The 24,886-nt window shown below is 38.7% G+C and overlaps 1 protein-coding gene across 1 annotated transcript in view; it reads left to right on the plus strand.

The window, feature by feature from the left end:
* Window positions 1-24,886, plus strand: part of agbl4 (AGBL carboxypeptidase 4) — a 396,952-nt gene that overhangs the window by 330,471 nt on the left and 41,595 nt on the right. Inside the window, exons 6-7 of the mRNA XM_037698354.1 lie at window positions 23,960-24,049; window positions 24,681-24,795. Coding sequence (XP_037554282.1) covers window positions 23,960-24,049; window positions 24,681-24,795 — 205 coding nt within the window. The remainder of the gene's footprint in view (window positions 1-23,959; window positions 24,050-24,680; window positions 24,796-24,886) is intronic.

Consider the following 24,886-nt stretch of genomic DNA (forward strand, 5'->3'; position numbering starts at 1 on the left):
TATATATATATATATATATATGTGTGTGTGCGTGTGTTTTGTGGCTTAAAACTAAACTGTCACTTGTCTTTGATGCTCCTTGTCAACTTGGACCTGCCGCTGCCAACTGGTGCTTTGGTGTTAATGAGCGTCTTGTTTAGAGCTGTCAGATGACCTGGAGCGATGTAGACCAACACCAGTTTCATTTTCACAGCCACAGAGGTCACCACATAGATCTTGTATGTGTGAACAACTGTTAAGTTTTTGGGTGTTTATTTTATTTAAAGTAGTTTCTTATTCTTAAGTGCTTTTCAGTCAGTGTTTCAAGAAAATAAGAACATGTATAATGTTTTCATTTTTTGTTAATTGAGTAGATTTTAGGACAAATCTTTTTTCTTTTTTTTTTTTGCAGAAAGGACAGTCTCATTCTGTTGGCAATCTTTTTGCTTTCTTTCAATACCACACTGTACGTTATCTGTTTGGACGTGAGATGCATACCCTAACAGAAAACACTGTAGCAATAAATCCATCTCATCTCTTTGTTGAAGACCTGCAATTACCAAAACACTGTAGTACAATATTACATTACTGATAAAAGCTGTGGAAGTAAGCTTCATATGAGTTAGTCATAAAACTGGCTTAAAGTACCACAAATAAAAGCTTCTGATGTGCATGGGATAGGATTGTTTTGTGTCTTGTGTGTCATTCATATTGTACAAAGACCATGTTAAAACTGCTTCACAGCTGGGGAAGTGCCACTGGTTTATCTTTTCTGTAGCACAGATACATCTAAAATGGTTTGTTGCATTCTGCAAGCTCATCTGATATTTTGATTATTTTCAAACTAACTTAAAGCTGTGAAGCGTATTTCTAGGCTGATGATGGTTTTGGGAATATTTTGTAAAGCAGCTCTCTGTACATAAAATAAATTCTCATTTTATCAACACTTTCTGTTCAAGTTATTTTATTTTCTTTGGCTTCAGCCCACCCTGTTATTTTATTTATTATCCCCTGCTGCCAAAAGAAGTGGACACAGGTTTTTGCCTGTGTTTGTGTGTTCTTATGTCTGTCTGTTATCAAAATATCTCTCTAACCGTTGGATGGATTTTAATGAAACTTTCAGAAAGTAATCTTTGGATGTATTTCTACACATAATTAACTTTTGTAGCCAGTCCAATTCAAGATGGATAAAACACATTAGTTAACACGAAAATGGAGATCTATATATGCAATAAAAATGTAAAATTGTGTAAAAAAAAAAAAAGCCAACGTTAATTCACAATGAGTCATTTTTGTTGTATGACGGAGCTAACCTATTAAAAATACAATGTGTTGCACTGTTATGTTCATGCACGGGTCTAAAACAGCTTAAATGCAAAAGTTAATCCTTGGGTTTTTGCTTCTACTTTAGTTGGAACTAAAATACTGTATATAACATCCATTGGTACTAACAACAAAGTCCATGCTCAATAATCCAGGTAAACAATCCAAGATTTTTCAGTCAGGCCATCTGGACAGTTAATTTTTTTTGTGCTGAAACGTTTTGCCTTCGATCCAGAAGGCTTCATCAGTCAAGGAAACACAACAAAACTGATTCTTCCCCCAACAGCTTACTCCAAAGTGGAACAAACCAGTTTTGCTTTGTTGTTTTCAACCAGTTTGACACAACTGTCAACAAGGAAGAGGGCCGGCAATGGAGGAGGGGGCGTACCAAAAAGACCATCTTATCACAAGCAGAACTGGTTTGTTCCACTTTGGAGTAAGCTGTTGGAGGAAGAATCAGTTGTGTTGTGTGTTTCCTTGACTGATGAAGCCTTCCGGATCGAAGGCGAAACGTTTCAGCACAAAAAAAAATAAAATGTCCAGATGACCTGATTGAAAAATGTTGGATCCATTGGTACTGTTTTTTTTTTTTAACTTAGACATACTTAAGATGAAATCAAAGCCTTAAAGTGAATGGAGTTTGGGTACATTAACATGTATCACCATAATGTGGCATGTTTTTTGTGTGTAAGAGCAAAACAATATAGTTTATTCCATTGTGAATAATTATCTTCCCAGTTTCCACCCTAAGATTCTGTTTCCGTTCTGTGTGCCCAGCCAGTCTTCTCCCAACCGTTTGCACACTTACTGCTGGCCTCCCTTCATGTGTTGATGTTGAGACCGTAATCTAGCTCGCTGTGAGAAGACCAATTCAAAATGTGGGAAAACGCCTGTGTTGGAACCAAGCTGCGTGTGTGTGGTGGGGAGGTGTGTGTGCCCATTTAAGTAAAGAAGACTGAAGCTGACAGTTTGCCAGCAGCTTTGCACCTGCACACAGCTAGGTGTTGTTCACAGATGGGGGCAAAGGGAGGAAGGATACGGGGGAGACAAGCAGGGGAAAAAACAGAGGAAGGGATCCAACATGAGGTGTTGGGGATGAATTGAAAAGGACTACTAAAGAAAACACACAGGAAAGGAACTCTGAGAGGTGGTGTAGATGTGACATGTAATTCCTCTTTATGCATAAATGTCTGGGCTGTACGTGAGTGTTTGCATGCCACAAGTGTGGGGAAAACGTGCAGCTGTGTAGCAGGCGATGCAGGAAAACCAATTGGACTGATGAATTCTTTCATAAGTGACTGCCAACACCTGAGTGCAGCTGGAGACTCATTTGTCAGACTCACAGCAATTCTATTATAGCATGATGCTTCACTCTGTCTTTAGCACACAAACCACCAACTCTCTGCTTCTTCAGTGGAGGAACTGATGCTACTGTAGCCTGGTGCTTACTTCAGTTTGAGTTACACAGACTAAAACAGAGATCCGAGTGTCAAAATGTCTTCTGCCTTTGTATTCGTTTATTGTTGGCAAAGATTTGACTGTATATGTAAGATGCATTCAGACATTTATTGGATTTATTGGTATTTGTTCACTTTTTGGCAGCAGAGATGAGCTTCCTGCTGGAGCTGCTCCTGCTGTGGAGCAAAAATGGTAAATGGACTGTACTTATATAGCATCTTTCTATCTAATCAAGGTACTTGTAGCACTTTACAACACAATCTGTGCCCTCATTTACCTCCACACTCATTCATACAGTGCTCTACTACAGCTTACAAAGCTAATCGATCAAATCCTTCTAAAGATACTAATCAGTGTTTTTAGATTACATTCATACACCGATGGGACACATATAAGAGGAAATGAGGAGTTCAGTGTCTTGCCCAGGGCCACTTCTACATGTGACTGCTGGTGGACTCGAACCCCAACTCTCCCACTGGAGGATGACTGCTCTGAACACTCAGCCACAGCTGCCCCAAAACATCTGCATCTTTCTGGAGGATGCTCATTAGCATGCCAGGAGACTTTATGTCATCATGAGTGAAACACACTGCTGAGTAACCTTAATTATTAAAGTCCATTGCCATAATCATTTTAATACACATCCATTTTAATTGGAAATAATTTAATCAAGTTTTAACAAAAAGTTTGCGTGTAAGTTGCATCTTGGTGGTACATTTGCTTTATTAAAGGAACATTTTTGTCATCCTAAATCATGTGCAAGATTACTTAACAGGTCATCTGACTCAGTTCAGGTTCTATTAATGAAAAGAAGTGTTACAGAAACAGACAGATGGGTGGGGGTTTATTGAACCTGACATGTCCAGTTTGTGTGCCCTTAAATTGGGACTCTAACTATTTTTATACATTTCTTGAAGGCAGTCAGATTATAGTATAGTCCAGGGGTCTGCAACTTTATGATCAAAAGAGCCATTTCTGCCTCTTTTCACACTAAATAAAATGTCTACGGAGCCGCAAAACCTGCTAAAACTGTGATAATCAACTGGTGGTCCACTTCAAGCTTGTTGGAGGGGGCTTTTCCAGTCAGTAGGTGTGATATTATGAAACTAGACTATCAAATTAATATTAATATTTATTGATATTTTATATTTTAGGGTAAAATAAAAGACTGGATTTATGTAAAGAAGAAAAAAATATATTTTTTTACCAATTTTATAAAAATGCAAGCAGACTTATGTGACTTTCTTTTTAATTGTGGAAACAATTCATGAAGCATCTTATTATTAAGTAATAAAGCATAAAGTTAAACATTAGGCCAGTTTGTTGGATACGTAATGGAATTTTTAAATTAATATAAATACTCCCATTTACTTTTTTTATTTATTTTTATTTTTTTACTTTTATTGTTATCAAGTTGACTCACCATATTTTTTCTCAGCAACTTACCTTAAAGGTATTCCCCCCAAAAATTTGGTGGATTTGAGAAAAAGATCACACCGTAAGACTGGAAGTGAGCTAAAATTGGCTAACAAACTACTAGCATGATGTAGTCTAGTTTTACTCTTTGGGTTAGTACTATCATTCACATGTTGGCAAAAGAAATTACTGGAAAACTGTTAAAACTAACTGTTTCTTATTGGTACAACAACCAATAAACTTCAGTTTTATTAGTTTTGATCAAAACTTAGAGCCGCTGCAGAGGGACCAGCATGTGGCTCCAGAGCCGCAGGTTGCAGACCCCAGATATAGTCTCAGTCCATACATACATAGTTTCACATACACTTTTCATCACTCCAGCTCCAAGCTCAAGATCACAAATCAAGATCAACATTAAAACAAGGTCTTTGCTTATCCCGCCTATAACTTCTGATCCACCCAAGGTACTTTAATGAAACTTGATACACTTTATACTACCACTAGACAACATGTTATGTAATCTTTTCATCACCTGAGCAGGTCAAAGCCACAAATAAAGGTCAAAGGTTGTACAAGGTCTTTGCTTGTCCGGGTCATTGGTGTAGATTGTTGTATTGCTGTATACAAGTTGAAAGACTGGCTTATAATGTGCAGTGTCTGGTACTCTTGTCTTGTGTTGCCTCTCTTCATTAGACACAACAGCGGCAAGATGTCCAGAAAATTATAAACTTTTGTTTGTAATGTGTTAAAGTGATGATCATATTTTTTTAATAGAAACTATCAAAATAACAAATATAGTGCAACACTATTAGCTTTATAATAACAAATACAGTTCATCTTACGGAATTATATTAACATAATTAATATTTTACTTTCAGAGCCTTTGTGCAGTGCAAGAAAAGTTTTGTGTGCGTTGCTTGTGTCATTCTGTCTGATAGTTGAGTTGTGTCTCTACAGACTTGCCATAGACTGGCAGAGTGTTGATCTGGGTGTCAGAGGGTCTCCTTTCACTGCACTCCTCCTCCTCACCAGCTGACAGACAAGGTCAGGGACTCATTGTGTCTGTCTGCTGCCTCTCCTGACAGCTTTTCCTTTGAGAGACAAACCCTGCACAACCCTGTACTCCTTGACATGCACCGCCATCAATTAATATTGCATCATCATTTTCCACTCTGCTCCCTCAGGAGCTACTTTTCAGGGTCTGATTTGGCCACCTCAGTCTTTTGCTTCTTGACCTCACTCAGCCCCTTTAAATATTAGAAGAAAAAAAAAAACGAGATAACACAACATGCTGCACTAATTTGTTATGGTTCTGAGTCATATTGTTGTAGACATAAAATTATACAAAACTAAATTCTGACTTGTCTTTTTTTGTATTGGAACTCAGGATTGAAAGTAGAATATATATTTTTAATAAAGAAAAAAAAAAAAAAGCTGACGTGCAGCAAATTTACATAATCTCATGGATGACACTGAGGGAAACCGAATCATAATGCCATTCAAGATAATGCCCAGACAAAGAAGAACACAGAGACGCAGACTTATATAAGGATGTTAACAACACAATGACAAACACCTGGGGAAGAGACAATCAGAAATAGATGGGAGCGCAGGAGCTAAAACAGACCACAAGAGGCAGACACACTAGGGAACACAAATTCTCACAGTATCCCCCCAAGGACGTCCCTTGATGGCCCAAGACCATCACACACAACTCGGGCAGGAGAAGGAGGGAACCAAGAGGATGGAGGGCACATAAGAGAACATGAGGAAAAACAAAAACAAAATTTCAGATGGATGGCCAGGCGTCAGTCCATAATTGGCCAGAGAAGTCCACCTTGGGGCCCACAAAATCAGTGGGAAGAGGGTTATTGAGACCACCGGGACAATGACTTGGGCGAACGGCCAGGAGACCATCCTGCACAGGACAACAGTTCGGACGGGCGGTTGTGAGACCATCTAGAGTGAGGCTAGAGTTCTGGCGGGTACAGGAGACCGTCCATCACTGGGCAGGAGCTGTGTCCACCCAGACCCTCTCTGACTTGGGGCGAATGGAAGTAAAGAGACCACTAGAGATGCTGTGGTAGAAGACAAAGAGACCATTGGAGAGGCCACAACGGCAGGTGAAGATACCGGTGGAGAGGCCATTGATGCCAGCGAAGAGACTACTGGAAAGGCCGCGGCTGATGATTGAACCGAGAGAGCTGCAGGAGGGAAGAACCATTTTTGAAAGCCTTATGTGTGAAGCTGTGAGCTTTATGCCTGAGCTGTGTGTATGCAAAACTGTACAAAGACTTTGACCCAACAAAACCACAACTTTTTGTCCTTGCATTGTTTTTAATCACCAGCCACCTTGAAATGCAGGCAGTTGTGCACTTCCCTTCATCTGTGAGTGTGTTAATGTGTCTGTCTGTTAGAAAAATTTCCTATTAAGTCACTGGACACTCAAGTAATGTAATTAAAATGGTAGGTTTAAAGGTAACTGAAGCCACTGTTCCTGTCTGTCAGTGTCCCATCTCAAACCTACTCAAGCATTTCAACCTCAGGAATGACCAAAATCTATAAGACTTGTTGTCTCTATGGAGACAATAAAGGTTTGTTTCCAATACATTTGTGCTAAAACTGTAAAAAGGTTATACTCTGCATTAAATATAACAACACATCCATCTTGTCCTGGTAGATGAGGCCTAGCAAAGACCCATTACAGGAAGATTACTTTATGGATTTCTTCACCGTGTTACCACCTTCTATCATTCTAATTGTGTAGCTACTGTTACAGCCTTGTAGCTCCATTTTTCAAACTCCGAACTACTTGCAGTAAAAAACATAACACCTCCCTGTGACCTTAGCAGATGACTTATCATCCCACCTTGGGGACTGAGTAATGTGCTTGTGACTCTGAGAAAGCTCCAGTGCTGTCCATCTAAGTTGGGGCAGGGAACAGTTTGAGAAGTGAGGATGTATTTGTCTGAATTACGGCTTCTGGTTTGCCCATATGACTTGCCCTCTCATGCGAACACACATAAAGTTTGCTGACGCAGGCATGCATGCGTTTCAGCACTGGCTGATGGAGGCGCGTGGGGGCTATGTCACACCTTAGCTGCAAAAGCACTCACCTGGCCTCTCCTCAACACTGATTTAAGTTGACCCACATGTGTGAAACACACACACAGATTGTTCTCCGGATCACTTGTCTTTGTATATATTTTGTTCTTATTTGCACCACGAGTATGAAGGGTGTGAAGGGGAGGGAAAGAACAGAGGCAAGTCAGTTAGTATATGTATATACTTCTTATTTTTCTTCACACAGACAGAAAATCAAGAAAGATCAAGAAATAGTTTTCTGTTAGTTGCTGATTTTATTCACAAAGCTGACGTTTTCCACGGTCCGTGTGTGTGTGTGTGTGTAGCCGTTCCACATATCGCTAATCTCTCTAAAGTTGTGTTTGTTCTCCAGGTTTTCCCCCACTACAAACATTTCCCTGATCAAAGCTGCTGAAAAGGCTTTCCACTTCAAACAAGTATACGCACAAACAAGTACACACACTCAGATGCACATTTGTAAGGACACACACTAAAGCTTACACACACACATCTATCCATTCCAACGCAACTCTACATGTTGTCATGGAAACCATGTTAATCCTAAACCAACCATCACACAGTTGTTGCGTCAGGGAAGCCAATCAGGGATGGGAGGAGGGACACGCAAACAGAAGCGTTGAACTGAATTACTGTTTCAATCCTTGTTTGATTTCAAATGTAAAAGTTTGTTTTCATCACTCAAATCTTGTTTGTATTCCCATGATGTTTTCCTGGTTGTTGCATTTTGTTTCCAAAAGCTATCTTGCTTCATTTTCCATCTTTTGCAGCCATATTTATGTTTTTCCTCTTATGCAGTCAAAAGCTAGTTCCGAATTTTTCTTCAGCATTTTTGTTATTTAATTTTGAAACAAGTATTGATAATATCTTAGACATTTGATGTCAGTTTTATCAGAGGCCTGGTATTTAAGTCCCTTCAAATAAACTTACAGAGAGATCAGCGACATGGAAAACATAAACTATCAGTTTATCCTGAAAGTAGAATATTGTTTTCTTTATTTTACTTTGCAGAATATTAAACTTAGATAAATAGTTATAGATGATTAGAGTATAATAACAATGTAGTCAGGCTACAGTCTCTATCCATTTAATGAAACTGTCAACAAAGTAATGTCTACCATTTAGTCTGGTAACAAAAACCTAAATTTGGAGTTACACATGGAGCTCTAAATCAAGAAATTTTTGTTGATTTCAATTTTTGTTTTTGTTTTATATATGTTAATTTGCTTAACATTTCCGTAATAAAATCTCTATCATGGGGGTCACATTCAGCCTAGTTTTATCTCACATGGGTCGGACCAGTAAAATCAGAGGATAATAACCTATAAACAGTGACAGGTCAAAGTATTTCCTTTTCTTATATTGCACCAAAGTGCAAGTACGTTGTGAAAATTTTTATTTTTATTTTATTTTTTACAAATTATTATGAACATGTACATGCGTATTACAAATGATTGCAGTTGATTCACAAAGCACAAAACACTTAGGGACAGGAACGTGAAACCAAACAATATAATATTGAACTGGACGATTAGTGCCTGCCATTAAAATAAAATGTTTATACATAAAAATATACAAAATATATTGATAAAATTTGTGACAGTGCACAAGAAAAAACATTCCATTACACCAAACTCTTTTGTAATGAAGCTGCTGACTAACTTTGTATGGTACAATATTCTGTATTTTACATGTGATCACAGAAAATAATCATTTTCACAGAACTATATCCAGAGTGCAAAGGTTCACTGAAGCAGTATTTTACAGGTAATCTGCTAACTCTCTATTTGCTCCTGAAGCTTAGCATCCTTTACTCTAGCAGCCTTCTCAATTACTTTTTGAATACGAGGCTAATGGCTCAGAGGAGGAGGCTGGAGTTACTTCCCAGCATCAACACAAAGATGATCTGTGCGGCGAACATGTTGGTGAACGCAGACTGTTTAAACACTGATCACTGATGGAAATGTCTTACCAGCATCACAGACATGGAAAGAGTTATGAAGTCATAATGAGCAGCAGCTGTCAATCAATTTTGTAGAGTGAGATAAGATACATTTTCAAGAATATAATAAAGAATTACTTCACAATGCCAGTTGTTATGTCATTTTCTCCCTCCTTAAAGTCCAGCCAGTACAACTCCTCAAACATCTTCTGTTTCGCCTTTGCTACGCTCGCTCTTTGTCCTATGTTGCATCTCCTTATATTCATGTCTGCTCTCATCAGTTCCATTTCATCTTGGCTCACCTCTTCCTCTTTGGTATTTCTTGTTGTTGTTGTTGTTGTTGGCGAGTCGAGACAGTTCTTCTTAGCATTTCATTGCATTGTTGACCTTGTGTTGATTTGCATATGACAAATAAACCTAACCTGAACCTGAACCTCCTGGATAACTTCCTTCACGTCACTTTTCCATCACCAGGTTTACTTATCATTTTTTTCTCTGTCCAGTATACCCAATACCTTTCGACATGTCTCTCTAATTACTGTTGCTGTAGTAGCCCAGTCATCTGAAAGCTCTTTCTTACCACCCAGGGCCTTTTATAGCTCCTTTCTGAACTTCCCACAACATTTTTCTTTCTCCAACTTCCCCCATTTGATCTTCTTCTCTACATTTACTTTTTTCCTCTTCACCACAACAGTCATTCTACACAACCATCTGATGCTGTCTGACCATGCTCTCCCCTGCCACATCCTTGCAGTCTCCAATCTCCCTCAGGTTTCCTCTTCTACACAGAAAGTTGTCTACCTGGGAACTCCTGCCTCCACTCTTATAGGTCACCCCGTGTTCCTCTGGCTTTTGGAATAGGTGTTAATTAAAAACATTTCCATCCTCATGGTAAAATCCACCACCATTTGTCATTTCTGGTTTCTTTCCTTGACAGGAAATCTGTCCATCACTTCCTGATCTACTCGACTTCGTTCACCAGCATGTCTATTCACGTCTGCTCCGATCACCACTCTCTCCTCTCTAGGAATACTCTCTATGACTATGTCTGGGACCTTCCAAAATTTGTCTTTCTTCTCTCTCTCACATCCAACCAGTGAAACATAACCATTAACAACATTCAATATCAGACTTTCTATTTCTACTTTTAGACACAACACCCTGACACAATTCACCTCTATCTTGTTACTTCCACCCCTGTACTATTTTATTTTATATTCACACCAAGGTAAAACAGCTTAAAGCTTTCCCCAATAATACAAGCTTTGCTGCCCTTCCACATGGTCACTTGGATACATAAAACATCTACCTTCCTTCTCTGCATCATGTCAGCCAGCTCTCTACTATTGCCTGTCATTGTCCCTATGTTTAGAGTCACTACCTTCAGTTCTACACTCTTGACTTTCCTCTTCTCCCTCTGTCTCCTGACACGTTTCCCTCCTTGTGGTCTTCGACTAACAATAGTACAATTTCTGTTAGTTCCACTAATTGTGATACCTACTTACAAAAAAATAAATAAACTACTGACCAAACTGCTGCTTTGTGCCCTATTCTGTTTTTATGTTAAAACTTGGTTAAATGTTCACTTTAAAAGTGTAAATGTTGGCAAAAGTAGTCTTGTTGAAAATAGTACCGGTATATGAAAAAAGTATGTTTCATCTTTGAGTTTAAAAAAATTCATAATGTTTCTTCATCACTACTCAAAGAATAAGGCTAAAAACCTCTCTCCTTTGAACAATTGTTGTGCGTTTGTGTCACAGTCGTGCCTGCCTGATAGCCCTAATGTGAGAAAATGTTTTGTTGTTTCTGCAGATTTTGCTTCAGACGTCGTCTTGCATTAAATTCAACAGAAGAGATGAATTGCATTGCACATTAACCAGCTCAATTTATTTCTCAATTTACTGATAAAAGAAAAACATTCAAATTTTGAGGGTAGAAAATGGCTTTTAAAGCTGTCTGAGCTAAAAGACACCCACAAGAATTATAATTCCTGTGTATCATCAGAGAGACCAGTGAGCCTGAGTCACCATGCAAGTGTCAAAATGGCTAATCCTTAAAGACTATTTTAAAATGTTAGGGAAATAAAGCTTTTATGTACATCCAAAATTAGTTATTTTTATTTGCTTTAGAGTCTGTATTAAAAACAAATATAGAAATCCCTATTACCAAAACTGATATTCAGCTGCAGGCTTTGAAAGTAACTCAAATTGCTGAACAAACCCACAGCCAAGTTCAAAGTCTCTGTTTATGATTGTTGCACCAAGACTGACTGTCCTTTTGTACTGGAACTTCTTGTCCAGTGTCTAATTCTGACCCCCCCCCCCCCACACACACACACACACACACACACACACACACACACACAAAAAGAAAAAACTCTTTAGGAGTTTAAAATGGTATGATGGAGTATTAGGGCCACGCTAAGAAACAAAACTTACATTATGAATAAAAATAAAGTCATTGTATTACAAGAATAAAGTCGTACGACAATAAAGTTATAATATTACGAGAATAAAGTTGTACTATTACAAGAATAAAGTCAAAATAATACGAGAATAAAGTCGTAGTATTATGAGAATAAAGTAGAAACAATACAAGAATAGTCATAATATTATGAGAATAAACTTGTAATTTTGCCAGAATAAAGTTGTAATATTATCAGAATTCTGACACAAAAAATCAGTCTTACAACTGAGGTAAAATGATGATTGTTGACATCGGCAGGGGGTCCAACATACTGTGGCTTATGGATTCTTATGATAAACTGAAACTGTATGGCATTGTAATTAATGGATGCATTGACAGATTTAGTCGTGACATAATGTGGATGGAGGCATATTTCACAAACACTGACCCAAAAGTGATCGCAGACTACTTCATAAACACACTGACTCGCATTGGAGGCTGTCCACAGCAGGTGCAAGCCGACTCAGGCCGTATTACGAATTTATTCTCATATTATTATTATTTTATTCTCATATACTAAGACTTTATTCCCGTAATATTTCAACTTTATTCTCGTACGACTTTATTTTCGTAATATTTCGTCTTTATTCTCGCAGGACTTTATTCTCATAATATTACGACTTTATTCTCGTAATTTTATGACTTTTTTCACGTAATGTAATTTATTTTTCTTAGCGTAGCCCTAATACTCAGTCGTCAAATGGAGCTACAAAAACCTGAGATAGGTTCCATGTTTATAGCATTTATTTAAACATGTTTGAAATTTTAATTTATGTAAAGTGTTCATTTAGATTTAAATAATTACCTTAACTGTCTCAAATAGTTTTTTTTATTCCTCTTTACTTCCAGCATTCACTTAAACACGTATTGTTTTTTTGTTCTAGATTTGCATGGATCACTAACACATTGTACTTTTCTCTTCCACTGTTGTGGTACAACATAGCTCACTGAATCACCCTTCACAGTTTCTGCAACAGTTCTCTGGACAGCACACAGTTTGAGCCAGTTCAGCCTTCTGAATGTTGCACACTTCTTTTGTATGTGAGTGTAGTCCAGCCAACTAAGCAGAGCACAAAGTGTAGCTCTTAAAGTGTAACACACAATTGTCAAGTATAAAAGTGTCAGAAACTGCAGAGGCAAAATATTACTCTCGGAGTGAGCAAAGGCAACAACAATCTTGTGGTTTTTTTCTTTCGTTTTTCTTTGTACATCTATGTGCTACACATGTTGTGGGTACATAAATGTTTTTATACATTCAAATGGACCAACTTGCCATGTGTAGAAAAAAAAGCCCTAGTCCTTTAATGTTAATCTTTTTTCTTTCTTTTTTTTTCTTTTCTTTTTTTCTTTTACTTAGTTTAATGTGATGGCATGGTTAAACTTTTGTGTGCTGTCAGGTAGTAGTTACATTAGGTTACAAATCTTCAAATAGTATATGCAAATCTGCATAATGTACTCTTAGCTAATGGAAATTATTTACACAATTCTGCAAAATCTTCTCATTAAGAATTCTTTTTAGCTCCAAATGAAACCTGGTTTATGCATAAATACACAATTCCTGCACAACAATCAACAAAACTGTTTGTTTATGTATTACTGTATATTATTTTATATAATACAGTATATTATATTATATTATATTATAAATATTTTGTGTTCAAAAATAAACCAAAGCAACGAATCCTATATCAATGAATATATTCTTTTTTGGTATATTTGGTCAAAATCAGTACTGAAGCAAACAGCTGTTGCTGTCGTTGATACATTTTAAATTTACAATATTTCTGAATGTTTATGAAAAATTAACTTGCACTCCATAACAGTCCTTCCAGTGTTAATTAACTAATTATTTTACATCATGAATTGGCCCTTTGATCATGTTTAGCTTTGGGTGCTGTCTCTAACATAAGAAACAGCAGCTGAAAAACAGCTTGAAACATTAACGTCATAAACAACCATTTAAGAGAAGGGAGGAAATATTTAAAAATCCTGTGCATAAAGAACAAAGTTTTCCCTTAGAATAAGATTTAACCAGTTTTCACATTAAGGAGCTATGTCGTGTAAAAATGGAGGTAGAAACACGGCTGGCTCTTTAGCTAATGAGGAGTGCGTATTATCAGGTTGTCTTTGTTGCTTTAATGTTGTTTTGGCGTGTCCCAGTGGCCTGTTGATTTGAGCCGAGCACTAAGTGGCTGTTAATGGCACAAACATGGCTGTGTTTTTAAAATAGCAGACTACCCATTAGACTGGTATTAACAAGGTAATGGGCTGTTACTAAACTGCTGAACAACTTTGCTGCTGCTGTCCAGCTGAGCCGATGTCCGCCATGCACATGACTTCACACGCATGCACACATTCTATTTATTCACAGTAAATAAATGGGCAGTACGTAGTTTTGCACAAATTTATTGCTGTGATGTTATTCAATGGGAAGTCTTCTTGGTGACAGTGATTCTGAATTAGTGCTGCTGCAGAGATGTAAGAGCAAAACTAAAAGTTGAGACAAATGTAAAATCTAACACAAAGGAAAGGAGAAAAAACGATTCCAAGGTATAGCTGTGAGGTATGACGATAGTTATTAAAGCTGGGGTGCTCTATAGTTCATCTCAGCCCAGCTGCATTGTTGTGTCTCAGAAGTATGAAATTATTGATGGTAAGAAAATGACAGAGAAATAAAGAAATACACAGCACTTTTGTCTGAATGTGAGATGCTGAGTCTGCCTGCCAAATGAGTTTTAGTTACAGCTTCTGAAATTCAGACCTTTAAATGATATTCAGGACCAAACTGAGTTTTTCTAACACAGTGTTATTTTGTCTTCAGTTTGTGCACATGTAATTTTTATTTGTACATTGCATTTTCCAAATATGCAGTCACATACATGCTCACACACGTTCAAAAGTGCACTCTTGCAATGTGGTGCAGCGATGGGACAGAACAGTAGGGGGTATATCCCTGGGAAATCATTTCTCCCACTCCTTTCTTCTTAGTTGTAACTTGTCCTTTCAAGCAAGACGGCCCTTAAAGTTCAGTGGTGCATTCTTCAAAAAAGGCTATTACTGAGTGCCTCTGATTCTGTATCATGCTGAGCACAGAGCAGCCATCCCTCCTTTTTATGCGCCTCTCCTCCTGTCATCATTTTCTCAAGGCAAGACAGGAGAAGTCAGGGTTTAAGAAAGGCCTATGACCAGTGCCTTGAAACCCTAAACAATCCTCGCTTCAGTCTTTGTTCCAGATGTCCGTATCCTGTCGCCAAAAGAGCCTATTGCTTTAGATACTTGACAGAGCTCTGACTTTGTCTCTTTCTTCGTGGATCTCTGTCTCACAATCCATGCCCACTGCCTATCATACTCATTTTTAAATATTTGCAAGGCTTTTATAAAACTGTGATAGAAAGAGAAATAGACAACCTCTAACTTGTCTGAAGAAAATCGTGATACTGTTGCAGGAACTAAAGACAAAGAATAAAAGGGCCCTAGCAGCCTAGAACTGCTGTATAAAAATTACATTCATAAAGTCCAAAATCACCATAGGAGTTGTTTTCCTTAGTTTACCGCAGAATTGCTCATCCCTTTCACCTTTTTGAAGTAATCTCCTTCCTCGCGTTCTTTGCCGTCTGGGAATCCCTGTTCCTGCTCTGCTGGATCGAAGAAATGCTTGTAGAGACAAACCTGCTCACAGACTCTTTCCTCTAAGCTTTTCCATTTTGGAGATGAAGTATCCATACTGCAATGGTTGTGTCAATTTACCAGAAAGTGACACGGATGACCATAAATAAAGCTTTGCTGCGCTCTGTATTAAGAAACCTGTTGTGCTGCTCGTGGTGCTGAAGTAGCTCACAATTCTTTGTAATGCCTCTTTCTAATAGTCCTGATAGTATTATCCTGAACATAATACATCCTCTAAGCTGTACTAAATCATTAAATACTCTGTTGAGCTTTTTGGAAAGCCTTTAGTGTAGGTATAGTCTAATATCACCTTCATTACTATAGTTAGGTTTTAGGTGCAGAACAATATGAAGATCGTAAGAACACACTCCTACTAACCTTTGTTTAATGTACTTATACATCAATACTACATTCAAATAAATAGTTTAATGTCATTGGGTAGCACTTCTGCTAAAAATGGATACATAAAATATCAACATTAGTAGTAAAACATTTCAGATGCCATTTTTACAGCCTATGTTGTATATACAGTCCCTCGAGACTTTGCGGTTTGACTTTTGTGGACTCACTCTTTTCCAGGTTTTCAGCGTAAGATTGTGCACACTGTTTCTCGGTGGCCTGGCCACTCAGTGATTGCCGAGGGCCCCCCTTTTTTCTCTTTCTGAGGCTGACAGCCTCAGAAAGAGAAAGGATGGGGTCTGTCTTTCCCATCGCTGCTGTGGGAGCTTCTATGAAGTGGATACCAGAGTGATCAGCATGGATTGTTTATTTTAAACAATCAAGCACGACCCGAACCGAGCCTTAATCCGAAACGAGCTGACCCATCCCAAACCGAACTGGGACATTTCCAGGTGCTCCCGATGGACAGTCCGCCCCCGGGCGCTGATTGGCTCAGTGACTGTGGCATTAATCTGTCTGCTCTCTTTTGATGTGTTCTTTTAGAACTTTTAGAGTTTAGAACATTGTTAAGAACATTGCAAAATTGTGGGAAGGGTTTATAAAGCCTTAATATATATAAATACTAAAATAAATATAACATCCCTACTTTGCAGATTTTCACCTATCGCGGGGGTGTCTGGAATGTAACCCCCGCAATAAGCTAGGGACTACTGTAACTGCAACAGCTGAACCTTGTGAGTGAAGTTTTACTTCTAGTTGTGTGTGTATGAAGGCAGTCATAGTTTATCTGTAAGTTCCCCCAAACAATACCACAGCTCACACTGATGGTTCTGGTCAATGATGACCACAGGCCCATATTTCACCACCACCTCCCATTAGCATAATTAAAAAGCCCTTCAGCTCAGGCCTGAATACTGATGGTGAGCTAACAACTTGTTTTTCCTCGTTCATGTCTTCCCGACGCTCGTCTCCTTTTGTCTGCATGTCTCACTCTGTCACTCCCGTCGTCTGACCTCCACCGTCATCATGACTGCCCTTGACGAGCAGAAATCTCTCCATTTCACAGGGACCAGCCATAAGGGGGCTTTATTGTGGCAAATTGATCTATAATCACACAGTGCTCAGAGCTTTTTTGTCCTGTCGCCTCTTCATCTCCACTTAAGAGGCCTGCTGTTGGCATATTTACATGCTGTCTTCTCAAGGGTTTCCTCTGCTGACACCCTTCTATAGTTTTTTCCCCTTTCTCTCTTCTTCATCTCTCTCTCGCTCTCTGTGCCCGTCACCTCTTTTATGACTCTGCCAACCAATTTTCTTTTCTCTCCTTCTCTTAGTTCCTCCCCTCTCTGTCTGGATGTGATGCCAATCGCATCGCTTTAACATGGTCATCGTAATCCCTTTCTTAGACACACTGTGACACTCACAGACCAAAGCATTTCTGCTTTTGACTGGGCTTTTCATCTTCACGCACAACCTAAGTGGCCACAAAAGTGGAGACAAACATGTAAACATGCTTCATATGTAGAGTTGACTTAACCCAACATATGCTGCATGTGCAAAAGTTTTGAATCAACCTTTCTTTATTGTTTCAAAGGTGACAAACCATTGTGTAATTTTGGCTTTATGAAGGTTTTGGAAGTAGGAAGACAAATTAAATAACATATAAAGTAACATTCACAAGTACTCAAAATCCCATCAATGACTTTTCCACTGTTTTCTGACTCAGAGCCATATCGGTTACATCAGTCAGTGACTCCTTCAATTCAATTAGTGTTTCAACTTTGCCACTGCAAAATAGTTGCTAATCCGCTCATCGGTACCAGACAATAAAGGATTTTCAGGGAAATACTCATGAAACCGCATTTTGTTCCAATGAGAGCAGCTCGGACAACGACCCGCATGTCATCTGATAGAGCATTACTCTCATCCTGAAAATCACTCCGTGAATAGAAATGCATCTCAGCTGTCGTTGTCCAGACAAGTGAGCCACTGCAACAGTTTTCCAATCCATCCAATCCATCCCTCGGTTTTGTCAGGGAGGTGTTGAGTAGCGATGCATTTTTACCCTGACAACCTGCTTTCAGTTCATCTGTCATCTGGAAATGTCAGCTAGTTAGACAAGAATGACAAGTCATTTTTCATCCAAATAATTCTGCGGTGAGCAAAGCAGCCAGGTGTTGTTTCCAAAAGAAAGGGCCTCACCTTCTCTGGAAAAAGTTTTGGCTTTTGCTGCAATAAGGTGTTTGTGATCATTCATTTTCACTGTGTAAAAACATAATATCAAATTGGGCGATTAGGTATTAGATGATTTCTGGTTATTGTTTTGATTGCCCACGATTTGTCAGAGTACATAGACCATAATATTTTATTAGAGTAAGACTGACAGAGCTAACACCACCACATGGTAAAGGTAAAATAAAGAAGCTAAAATTCAGGTAATACTACCTGATTACTGTCTTAGATTTTTTCACTTTTATAATGAAACATCTCAAGAATTTGTTACAACTGGGGTTGTTTTAATTAATATTACTTTGGGGAATTTTTTGTAGAGAAAAATGTCAAAGACATATTTTTATTGAATGCAAATTTAATTTTGGATTCTTGGAGTAGTAGCTTCATGTCCATGTCAACCAGCTGCATTGCGAGTCATCACCTTCATAGACCCGGCTTGTGCATTTACAAATCATTAAAAATGTATGTTTGTGTGCAATTTTTCATGCCTGTAATCCTCCACTCAACAGAGTTCTAAATATCAGGTTATAATTTACGTTAATGTAGTGCACTAAAATATGATTTAAACTGGGATCTAAAATTTTAAAGGAGCTCAGTAAAGTTTAGTGTCGCTGCTTTTTGCTTTTTCTTCCACTCCTCTCGGTGTTTTTATCATTTTGTATCAATAATCTTCTCTATCCCTATTCCTTCACCTGCTAGTTTATTTTTTTTGCCAGACGTATTAGTGTTTATAATTACCGTTCTTCAGAGAATGTACCATGACCTTATTTTATAACAATTATTAATACGTATGTAGTTTTCTCTTCATTGCAGCTCCTTTTTCCATCCTCCCTCTCAGCGTACTGAGGGGTTAGTTGTGTGAAGTCTGGCGTGTGTGATGACAGGAGATGCTTTATGAGTGTGTGAGGAGGCCTTGGGAGCACCCCTGCTTCCTTACAATACAATGAGCTGAATAAATCTAAAACATGTCTCACACACACACACACACACACACACATTTAAGTCCAGGACCTGGTCAATTCCTGGAGAAGAAACCAGAATCATAAAACACTTATCACTTTAGAGCCGCCCGCACTCCGGCACACAGACACACACACACACACACACATCCCTCTCTGGCTCCTTTTTCTTTATTCCTCCTCCCTCTGTCTGGGTGTCCTTGAGGTGGAGGAGGGGTGGCGGGGGTGTGAGGTGTCAGTGGGGGCAGTGAGGCGGTGTGTGTGCGAAGGTTTGATGCTTGTTGGGCCTCAGTCAGCTGGTCAGTACGCAGGGTTGCCTCACGTCCCCAAGGCTCTGTATAAATTCAACGTCAGTGACAATTTACAGCTTGGGCCCATCCTCCATGTGACGCGCTGAGCAGAGTGTGGAGCGCGTCTCGTTGCCGTTTCACCAAAGTGAGGCTAATTTATTACAGTGCAAAACCACAGAGCAAATATATAGGGAGGCCTTGGTTTGAGGCTTCTGGTGTCAATGTTTTTGTTGTATAGCAATGTGTAAGAATCAAAGCTGCTGTGTGCAGAAAAGCTATTTTAATTTTCATTTGCTTCTACTTAAAACTTGAGATGTTGTTCAGCATCCAGTATGGATGAATGTGCCGTTCATGCCAGAAAGTTTGGACATCAGCGATATTTTAAAAAAGCATCAAACTCACTCTCTCTGTGTCTGTCTAAACAAATCAGACTGGTTTTAAATAAGGGTAATTACATTTAAATAAATGCCCTGTCTTCAAAAAGTCTTGACAGTACTCCCTTTGTACTGTCTGAGGAGGACCGATAAAGAAGATCTCTGTTAATTACATCATGTCACAACTTATGAGACCGAACCCAAAGTTCCCCAGACTGCTGTCGAAGAAAGAGCTGACCAGCACAATCAGGCCTGACCTTCGCAGTCCATCTGATTTATGTTGTTTGTCTTCACAAGCATTTTTCTTCTTGCTGGTAATTTACATATTTATCAGACCTGATCTTAGTTTGACATCCTTTAATTTTTTTTTTCCTCTCGGCAAGCCACGAGAGAATGAGCAGCAATATGTCGCGTGGTGCAGTACCTGACTTTGGCAGGTGAGAAATGTGCTGAGGCAGCACTTTGATATGAAAGTGTGGGCATAAATTTAGCCTCTGCTGCTTTCACTCACTCATTGTCACCCACCACCCCTGTTTCCAGCACAACCCCCCCGTACTGTAGCGCATACCTCCAGTTTAATAACTTCATTTTTTCTCTCATTCCTCTTTTATTTCATTTCCGAGCCATGTTTCCAGCCGTTGACAGTGCACTGATAAAATGGTGGTAAAGACGGTAAAACTGAGAGGCAAGAGAAGGTACTACTCTCAGCACAGCAGGGCTGCAGTGATAGATTCAAGTCTCAAAACTGTTTGGATGCCTAATATATGTAAACTGTAGATGAAGTGTAACATATACACCAGAGGGAAATTACAGCAGCAGCATCACATAAATCACACCAAGGTAAATAATTTATCAGACGCATAATAGAAGCTGTAGGAAATATAAACACAATAAAAGAGACTAAATTTAAAAGTGTATAGTGTCCAAAACAAGAAATAAATAGACATAATGATGAATAATAATAAAAAATATATATAAATCATTTAGTTTAATCTACAAATAAAGAAATATTCAAATAGCTTATTTTGAGTGTATTTTTTTATAAATGATGCATTCTGTCCATAATTCTGAATTTAGTTTAGCTTGACAACATCACTTTTAAGAGGCATGAGCTTGTAAACAGCATGCATTTTATTAGGAGGGAGGTGGTGTGTGGGGGGGGGGGGGTGTCTGTCTCATGAAGTGAATTGTCGACACAATACATAAAAGAAGAGGCCAATAATTAAAGTTATTTTTAAAACCCGTGTTGTATTTATTTATTTATTTTTTTTGTTGGGAAGAACAAAAATAATGTCACGTTTAGTTATTTATCTAGTTACAGTATTAAACATAAATTTATGTATTCTTCTGTTATTTAAATCACTGATTAATCTGTAAAAAAATATACAGACAATACGTTTGTAAAAATAACAAGAAACATCTGTTTTTAGATTTAAAAACATGTTTTTTCCCCATTTTTATTATGAATTAAATATTGGGGGAAATGGTAAAGTCATAATCTTACTTTTAAAAAAAAATGTTTAAATTTTTTTGTAAAGCAGAAATTGTTGTTTTGACATTTATCTTAGGGCTCTTTGTGGTAGGCTTTTTTTTTATTGTGAAAGATTTACCTCTTCTTGTTTACTACAAATATTGAAAACTGTCAGGAGGGGGAAAAAGTGTTAAGAAGAACAGTTTAGTTTAATTCCTTATTTGGTTATTTTATTTAAACCCTTTTCTGGCTATATTTATTAATTTATTAATTAACTCGTTCATTCGTTCCTATGCTGGACATGGGCACCAGTATCCCTCCTCAACAAGGAAAAAAGAAATGGGAAAAGATAATGGATGGATTCATTCCTATCAGTTTCTGCAGGCATCCATCCACCTGCCTGCTGATCTTTACTGCCACCTTCAGGCCACAAGACATTGTTGTATCACTCTTGAGACGCAGCCATAACTTGACCCCATCCTTACATGTTAAATGCCACCGCTACCTGAGCTGCAATGGGATTTTCCTTTAAAACTAGTTGAGCTATAGCAGCTGCTTTCCACAGGTTTCCTGCAGAAGTTGGGTTGCCTATGGAAAAGTGGAACTTAATTTTGTGCTACAGTGCTTGGCTGCGCACAGCCAGAGATAGAGAGGAACGCAGAGATACAGGCGCGTAAACACAATAGCTACTTGGGGAGCATTTGTGAGAGCCCTGAGGAGACGTATTCACACAGACACTCAGAGAAGCACGCAGACACACAGAGCGATGTGGGATAAACAGTACATCCATTGTAAGCTGCGGAGTCTGCTGGAAGAGATTGTTTTGATGAAGCAGCAAGGGCACACTAACACTGGGACAAAATGTAGCACGGTGGTTGAATTCCCTGACAGTCAGAAGTCTGGCAGCTGCTTCTGCTTTGGAACACAACTTTTTGGAAAATGTTTGCATGTTGTCCCCCCCCCCCCCCCCCCCTCTCTGGTGAAGCTTCCACGATGTGTGTGGGTGTGTGTCATGGCTGTGTTCTTGTATCCCAAGCCTGTGTGGCCGCCTGGGGTTGAGGCCAAAGTAGAATGTCTAAGTGATGGAATTTCACAGCCACCGAGCGCCCAGCGGCCAGGCGAACCGCAAGCACTCACATTCACAAGAACCGGCCCGCTCCGCCCCTCAGAGACTCCTGAATGGCAAACCCATTTGTCTCAGTGAAGGGCCGAGGCAGGAAAAAACAAAAATAAAATCAAAGGCAGAGTACTTTAATGAAACAACGTTTTGGTTTATTTTGTTGCTTACGATTCCTAACTACTCAAAAAGGCACACGTGTACACACACATGCACACACGCACACACACACTGCTCTGAAGTTAAATTGGAATTAAGGAGAAGGAAAGGAGCATAACCTGTTGCTAATTAGCATTTTCTCTGCTCAGCAGAAGAGGGTGGAAGAATCAATAAGATATTAGGTTTGTGTATAGCAATGAGCCATACAATCACTTTCATCCATTAGCAACAAGAGATTAGAGGAGAAACACCGGCCAAGAAAACAGCAAAACTTTGACCTCTGTGGATTTAAACCAGTCTAAGAATGCAGAATAGATGTGGCTTGTTTTGGAACATGAACAGTGATCATCTTTAAAACAGGAACAAACACATCCAAGATTAGTGTAGCCTCTTTCATCTGCAAGTTTTTGCCACTTTTAATCAGTACTTCATGAACATATCACTCAGGAAACAATATGTGAGATGTGGGAGACACTTTAGACAGGTTGTCAGTCCAACACAGGGACACATGAGACAAACAAGACACACTATAATGTCCAGTTAACTTAGATGTTAAATGGACTACTTCTATAGCGCCTTTCCATCAAGATACTCAAAGTGCTTTACAGCACAATCTGTGCCCTCACTGTGTGAAATGTGGCCGGAAAAAAATCCTGAATGATCGTGATCGGCGATCATTTAAACGTTTGGTGAAATCAAATCGAAGAAAAACAACAGTAGCACTCAGGGCTATGTTTAATAGTGAAAGTAAGAACATTTCCACACGCACAATGTGAAGGGAACTCAAGGGATTGGGACTGAACAGCTGTGTAGCCTTAAGAAAACCACTAATCAGTGAGTCTAACTGGAAAAAAGACTTCAATTTGCTATAGAGCATAAAGATTGGACTGTGGAGCAATGGAAGAAGGTCATGTGGCCTGATGAGTCCAGATTTACCCTGTTCCAGAGAGAAGGGCGCATCAGGGTAAGAAGAGAGGCTGGTGAAGTGATGCACCCATCATGCCTAGTGTCTACTCATCAATGCAAGATCTTGGTGAAAAATTAATGCAACTCTATATGGAAATAGATCTTGTGACATTGCAGAAGCTTATCGAAACAATGCCACAGTGAATGCATGATGTAATCAAAGCTAAAGGTGGTCCAACAAAATATTAGTGTGTGACTGTTTTTTTTTGGTGGCAACTTTTTTTTTGGCCAGACAGTGTATTTCAATCAAAGTCCAGAGAAAAATCTTCAGACAGGGCAGAAGTCTTCAGTCAAAGAAGACCTCCTTCAGTTCAAACCTTCTCCAGCCTGATCCTGACCTCTGCACATGTATAATTCACCTTGACTGTTGAATATTCTTTGTTGAGTACTGGTTTGATGTTTGATTCATGTGTGTCTGTCTGACATTAGACGTCCAAGTCAAAATGTGTTCTCACCCAGACTCTCACATGAGACAAAAGGTGGATTTAACTTTAAGACCAAATTTAAAAAGTCATCGTTTAATCCGTGAAACTGCTAATTGTTCACTGCAATGTTAGTTTTTAATGTTAACAATATTAGCATTTGACTATTTTGCACCTTTTTCCCCAACACTCTTTATGCCATTTTATTTTATTTTTTATAGAACACGCAAATTCAGAAAGAGAGAAGAAACTGGTTTTTCTCACAGCTCGTGTTCACCCTGGAGAGTCTCCAGCCTCCTTCATCTGTCAGGGTAAAGTATGTTTTACTCACTTTGAGTTGTATCAAGCTCAAACTTATACTTATCGTATAAATTAAGTGCTGTTTCTGTAAATGCAATTATAAGAAAATCCCCATGCAGTTAAACTTGATGTGTATTAAAGTTACAGAAACACAAGTAACAACATGTATATTTACAGACGAATGTCTGAAAAGAAGATCTTGGAAAACATTTGGTGTCGGAGAGTTTTTGTTCCTGAGCTCCAGTGGCTCAAGTCTAATAAGGCAGCTTGAAAAACTGGAAACCTGTTGGGAAATTCTCTCCTTGTGCTGCCCAACAGCCCAAAAAACATCTGTCTTGCCTTTTCTTTCTTTAATCTGTGTGTGTGTTTGTGCTTCATCATGAATCAGATGATTTAGCTTTAAGCCCGCCGTGTGCTGTCTGTTTTTTCAGCATCGTCAGCTCCATTCCATTTGTATTGATTTAGGCTTGACGTCTCCTATTCCTCCCTTGATTCTGATAATATCCCCCACCCCCATCTCGCTGTCCTTCCTTCTCCTTTTGTTTCTCAAAACTCAATTAACTGCCAGCTCGCCTTTGGTTTTCTTTTCAACTCTATTTCCTTGTATGTGTGTGTGTGCGTGCGTGTGTGTGTGTGTGACAGGTGTCATTGACTTCCTAGTGAGCCAACATCCAGTTGCTCAAATCCTTCGTGATCATGTGATCTTCAAGATTGTCCCCATGCTGAATCCTGATGGAGTCTTCCTGGGCAACTACAGGTTCATATTTTCTTTATGTTATTTTTTTCTATTATTATTATTATTATTATTATTATTATTATTATTATTATTATTATTATTATTATTATTA

The sequence above is a fragment of the Nematolebias whitei genome, chromosome 3 (assembly GCF_014905685.2).
Source record: "Nematolebias whitei isolate Nwh7 chromosome 3, NemWhi1, whole genome shotgun sequence".
Taxonomy (NCBI): Eukaryota; Metazoa; Chordata; class Actinopteri; order Cyprinodontiformes; family Rivulidae; genus Nematolebias; species Nematolebias whitei.